We start from the raw sequence: 6000 nt of genomic DNA, 5'->3' as shown, positions 1-6000 counted from the left end.
GTCAGAATCAATATATGCTTTTGGGATATCAGAATGGGATGGATGGACATATAGGTTTTGGATAGAAGGTGTAGCGGTTGAGGGATCAAAAATAGTTTTTTTAATTAAATCATTGTTAGAAGTTGTGTCTCCACCTTGCCTTTTCCTGGAATATGATTGTATGGATTGTATGGAATATGTATATCACCACCAAGATTAGGGGGATCAGGGGGATCAGGTGGACGATCAGGATCCATATTAAAACTAAATAATCTAACCTACCTTAAATAACACTAATCTAACAAATAAAACGTCACAAACACTCACTACAACCCAACACCTTGTTGATATAGATCTTTTAACAACTTGCAACTATTTTCACTTTAAAATAATATACTAAAATAAGATACTCTCACTAACACGTGTGTCAACCATAACAAACGTCAGCGAAGCCCAGATGGAAGCAATAAATGAGAGTACAGTCGTGACATTTCTCAACATTGAGAAGACGCTTGATCGTGTCTGACACTTGGTCTTCTTCTCAAGAATGTCCAGACGCAGTACGCAATTAATGTGTGCCGTGAGAGACTGCGGCCAGAGAGCTAATGCCCTGATGCCGTACGCACATACGTACCTACCTACTTGTATGCATAAACCTAATTATTTATTACGCTTAGTGTACGAACTATAAATATCTATAGGTTGTATTTTAAAAAAAATCTAAATAATCAAAAATCCTTATAGCAAGTTACGACAATGTTGCCTAAAGCTCGGCTCTTATCAGTCATTATATTTGCTCAGCAAATAAGTATACGAATGTAATTTACAATTTAGTTTATTCAATGAATTATCTTAGTGTTCAAGCAAGCGAAGTCGCGGGCAAGCCGCTATTGTTATAATAATATTAAGGCCAACTTTAACCCGAAGTTCTTATCTCGTATATTATCGTTTATAAATATTTATAGTAAATCTGCGAAGTTAAATTATATAAATATTACCTAATTACTACATCATCATTATATCGTAAGTCTCGTACGTTGTTGCGATTCATTGTATAATTTCACGAGCAACATGAATGTGGTAATAACAGGTGCAGCAGGCTTCCTCGGTGTGCGCCTGACGCAAGCGCTGCTCCACGACGCCTGCCCGCTGCCCGTGCACAACCTGCTGCTGGTGGACGCGCTCGCGCCGCCGCTGCCCTCCTCCGACCCACGGGTGACCACGCTGGCGGCGGACCTGTCGGCGCCGGGGGCGGCAGCGCGCGTGCTTCCCGCTGACGCCCACGTGCTGTTCCATCTGGCAGCTGTCGTCAGCGGACACGCCGAGGCCGACTTTGAGCTCGGCATACGCGTCAATTTTGACGCCACGCGCGCCCTGGCGGAGGAAGCGCGGCGCCACAACCCCACGCTGCGCTTCGTCTTCGCGAGCACGGTGGGTGTGTTCGGCGGCACGCTGCCCGCCGTGGTGGACGACGGGACAGTCGTCACGCCGCAGAACTCGTACGGCGCGGCGAAGGTGATGTGCGAAGTGCTGCTGTGCGAGTACGCGCGGCGCGGGTTTGTGGACGCGCGCGTGGTGCGGCTGCCCACGGTGACGGTGCGCGCGGGCGCCCCCAACAAGGCGGTCACCTCGTTCGCCAGCGGGATCATCCGCGAACCGCTGGGCGGGCTGCCGGCCGTGTGCCCAGTGGACGCCGAGCTGCGGCTGTGGGTGGCGAGCCCCGCCTGCGTGGTGAGCAACCTGGTACACGCTGCAGCGTTGCGGCCGGGCGAAGTGGCCGCGAGGGTTGTCAACTTGCCTGGTATAAGCGTGTCTGTCAGCGAGATGCTGAATGCGCTCCGCGAGGTGGCGGGGGACCAGGTCGCATCACTGGTCCGGTTTAAGCGCGATGACTTCATAGAGAAAATAGTCTCAACCTTTCCGAACAAGTTTGACAACAGTCGCGCTCTACAGCTCGGCTTCACAATGGACGAGAACTTTGCTGGCATTATTAGCACTTACATCCGCGACGATCTCGGACTACAAATATAATAAAAACAAGACTTAGAAACTTTTGATGTGAAGATAAAGTTGGACCAAAACGAGACCAATGTTAAGATTACAACTATTTAACGAAACTAAAAATACACTATTTATATATTTATAGGCACTACATGTCTATTGATAGTCTAGTTTGATTTAAGATTAAGTGACCTGGACTTTAGCTTTGAACAAATATGTACGTGTTACTCTTCTATTTTTTTTCTATTTCATGTAACTTTTTTGTAATTTTCAGAGCAATTTTTATGTTGTTAAAATAAGGTACAAGATAATTCTGGGGTGTGTACAGACACCCCAGCAGGGTAGGCAGAGTAGGCAGGAATGGAACCCACAAACAGTTGCATTTACAACAGTTAATAGGCGCAGGGGCACACACTTTAGCCTCATTATTGTTATACTTTTTCTACAATTTTTTTTTTTTTAAATTATTTAGCTCAGCGCTACAAACACTTGATCTGTTTTTTAATTTGTTATTATACTTATATAATTCTCACATCATATCTTCATACTCACATTATATTTGTCTTACAAGCAATTGTTAGCAAAGAAATAAGAATAAAATAATCAATTCTCTCCAAGAATGAGAATCAAACTAATTATTGTATATTTATGAGTTGCATATATTAAGGAAGTGTAATAAAATATTGGGATTATAAAATATAGTTTTATCATGTATAAATGTATTATTCCAAACCAAACAGACTATTTTCAATTGCTTGCTCCGACTCCCACACATCTACTGACTCTGGGTCTTGCTTGATCCTCTTGGAACTGTGTTGAGCACCATCCACTTCCTCGCTGTGCTTTCTTTTTCGCTTTTTCTTAGAGGAAGTAATCAGCTTCTCCTCAACGACCACCTCTGTTTCATAGCTGTAATCATTTTCAATTTTACTTTTTTCCTTTTTATGTTTCTTCTTTTTCGGCTTACAAATGTCCGTTAATGAAGATTTTTGTATTGATGCATTATGTCCATTAAGTCTCTCTGCTATAGCAGATGGGATCTTTATAGCTTTCTTGTAATCAGCTCCAAACAATGGATGGCGACATTTAGTTTCAGGAAGGGGAATGAAGTTATTTAGATTAGAGGGCAATATGCCCTGGTCAGGTATGTGAGCTTTGGGTATTCTCTTACGAAATTTCGTAATTCCCTTTACAGGCACATTTTTCACAAGGAGTTTGTTTCTATTATGTTCCATAGTTAATATTGGCACTCTTTGTATGCTGTCATCCAACGCTCCATCATAAGTCTGACCATTTAATTTTATTTTACATTTGTTATCTAATGTAAGGTTTACATTAATGAAATCCTTGACATCAAATTCATGTGGGCATTTTATAATCCATATGTCATCATCCTCTGACACAAAATTACCATTTTGGCCATCTACTGACACCTGGTTCACATTTTTCCTCAATGTAACAAAATTTCTAATTTGTTTTGGCCAATTGTCTGCCAATTGTGTATCTTGAACAAGTGTATTATCAACTGTATCCTCATCTTCAAATCTCAACCTTTCTAAAATTGATTTATTTTGTTTAGTTTGTTCTCTGTCACTATCAGAACTTTGTGAGGTCTTGGATTCCCTTTTTTTTACAATTTTATTTTTTGTTTTGGTTTTACTTTGAATGTGGTCCGCTTTATCAATAATATCTTCATCTATAGACATATTATTATCTGCATCTGCACTGGTATTTAGTATAATACTACTTTTATTATATTCACTATTATCAAAATTATTTCCAGACGTTTCATGTTCAGGAATGTCATTATGAAGATTGTTGTTTTCTTCAGAAGCATCATAATCTTCCTGTTTTTTCTTGCTTTTCTTCTTCTTTTTTTTATATTCTACTTTTTCTTCTTTAATATCAACCTCATATTTTCCAACAGAGTTTTCAAAATCTAATTCACTATCATTTTTCTCATTGACTGATTCTGATGAGTGCAAATCATCATTTTCCAAAGTATCTGATGATTTCTTAGCCTTTTTCTTTTTTTTAATTTTTATATGAGTAGGTTCTACAAAAGAGGCCTGCTCTTGCTTTACTCTGAAATTAAAGTAGTTATCTATTTGATCATTTGCATCATTATCATGATTTTCTACTATGCTATTACCATAATCTGCTGTCTCTTTGTCATTTAAATAATGCTGTTCTTCTAAACCATTAGAAATTAAATCATTATCTTTTTTATGTTTTTTCTTTTTCTTAGATACTGTTTCAGATGACTCTACAAATGACTCCTGTTCCTGCTTCACTCTGATATTTAAATAATTATCAATTTCATCTGATGTATCTTTTGATATACTTGATTCATTTTGTCTCTTTTTTTTCTTTTTTGGTACATCAATGTCACTTTCTGGTTCAGATTTTATTTTACGACATTTTTTCTCTTTATTAAGAGCATCTTCAATACTTTCTCCTAGTTTTCTCTCTTTAGTTTTCTTTTTGTTGGGGTTATCTGATTCAGATATATCATCCAATGCCCTACAAACAATTTTGTATGTTATTTTAATTATTATGTAATATAAAAATTTCACAAATTGAGTATTGAAGTTTAATGACAAATTGTTTTATTTATTGTATTGTTATATAGGGAATAATTAACTTACATTTCGGAATTGCTTGATGCGTCTGTCCAAATAAAACTATCGTCTGATGACTCCATGTAACATTTTAATAAATTGTGAGTCCTGTATAATAAACTTTACCATTTATTTATAGATGAAATTATAATCATTACATTTGAAACCCAAAATTATACTTTAGAGTTAGGTTATGCGTGTGTATATTATAACCTCACAATACAGTATCCACAAATAAACATTGCGCATAGAATAAAAATGTATGTCAACTTACTTGTCAAGTATTCATTAATAATTAGTATGGTAAGATATTTTAATCGGTGTAAGTATAAAATAACCATAAACATTATAAATAATGTTGGTAAGGTTCTTTGATTATGGCATTCTGAGACATAAATAATATTACTATTAAAACAATTCAGATCATTTCTTAATTTATCGTGCTAGTATGTACTCTAGGTTCTAGTTGAGCACTCACTTCGACAATGTCACGTTGTATGAACACACGAAAGAGATGGTAGGGTAAAAATATTATTCTTCGTGTTTATATTTTTGTTAGTTAAGAATAAATAAAAATCAAATACATTTTAAGTACATAAATATAATATATAAATTTATTTCAATATGCAAATTTATCACAAAAAAAATATTACAAAATTTATTAAATTAATTCAAAATTATTAAAAATTATTATCGGCTTATTACAAATCGATGAACGCCAGCTACACGAACGAAACACACACAGATTGTTACTTGTGATTACTGTGTATAATTTAAGTAAGAAAAAAATTTGAATATAATTATACAAAACAAGGGCATTTAAATTAATCGAAAATATTTCATTTAACGCCTTTTTTGTATTATACAATTTTTTTTATATGACAATTCAGTTATGATAATTCAATTTAATTCGTAAAAGTATGCAATTTTTTATCAATGTTTTCTTATGACGTTATCACGTAAAATTATCGTTCGTAAATCGTGTTTACAGACAACCAGTTCATTTGATAATTAAAGAGTACATTTGATCTTTTTATGATATATAAAATTAGCTGTTACTATTACACCACAATGATTAATAATTGATTACTATTTAGTTACATTGGCGAAGTGATTTTTTGCTCAACTGGCACGCTTGGAACGCTATAATAAAAGGAACAGAACAAAACAGTACTATTTAGTAACTTTAAAACTTATGAAAATTTATATGAATAGGATAGTCATTTTTGAGTTTAAAGTTTTAGTATTTACTTTGAATTACTTTAAGACAGAATTACTTTGTGCATTAAAATAAAATTAATTTGTGCTTAGACTGGATGATAACAAAAAAAGTATATTTCAATAGAATATTCACGTAAATATTAAATTAATTTTTTTTTGTTACTAACCAAATTAACCA

General features: G+C 35.5%; 2 protein-coding genes across 3 annotated transcripts; one reads left to right on the top strand and one right to left on the bottom strand.

Moving 5' to 3' along the window:
* Nucleotides 1–324: 324 nt before the first annotated feature.
* On the top strand, nucleotides 325–2215 carry LOC146532941 (uncharacterized). Of its 2 annotated transcripts, XM_085195441.1 has the most exons (2): nucleotides 325–623; nucleotides 1070–2215. In XM_085195441.1, exons 1-2 carry the CDS (start codon nucleotides 527–529, stop codon nucleotides 2008–2010), a joined length of 1038 nt encoding a protein of 345 aa, XP_085051567.1. In that variant the 5' UTR covers nucleotides 325–526; the 3' UTR covers nucleotides 2011–2215. The 2 variants fall into 2 exon arrangements, with proteins under 2 accessions (XP_085051567.1, XP_085051568.1); XM_085195442.1 differs by lacking the exon at nucleotides 325–623 and having other exon boundaries at nucleotides 693–2215.
* A 454-nt stretch (nucleotides 2216–2669) lies between these two features.
* On the bottom strand, nucleotides 2670–5091 carry LOC146532940 (uncharacterized). The gene is made up of 2 exons (XM_085195440.1): nucleotides 4629–5091; nucleotides 2670–4503 (listed from the first exon to the last, which is right to left on the bottom strand). Exons 1-2 carry the CDS (start codon nucleotides 4682–4684, stop codon nucleotides 2703–2705), a joined length of 1857 nt encoding a protein of 618 aa, XP_085051566.1. The 5' UTR covers nucleotides 4685–5091; the 3' UTR covers nucleotides 2670–2702.
* Nucleotides 5092–6000: the final 909 nt, after the last annotated feature.

This window comes from Heliconius melpomene, chromosome 13, assembly GCF_056956725.1.
Source record: "Heliconius melpomene rosina isolate 202511_hmr_F chromosome 13, ASM5695672v1, whole genome shotgun sequence".
In the NCBI taxonomy this organism is placed as follows: domain Eukaryota; kingdom Metazoa; phylum Arthropoda; class Insecta; order Lepidoptera; family Nymphalidae; genus Heliconius; species Heliconius melpomene.
This window is presented reverse-complemented; position numbering and strand designations above follow the sequence as displayed.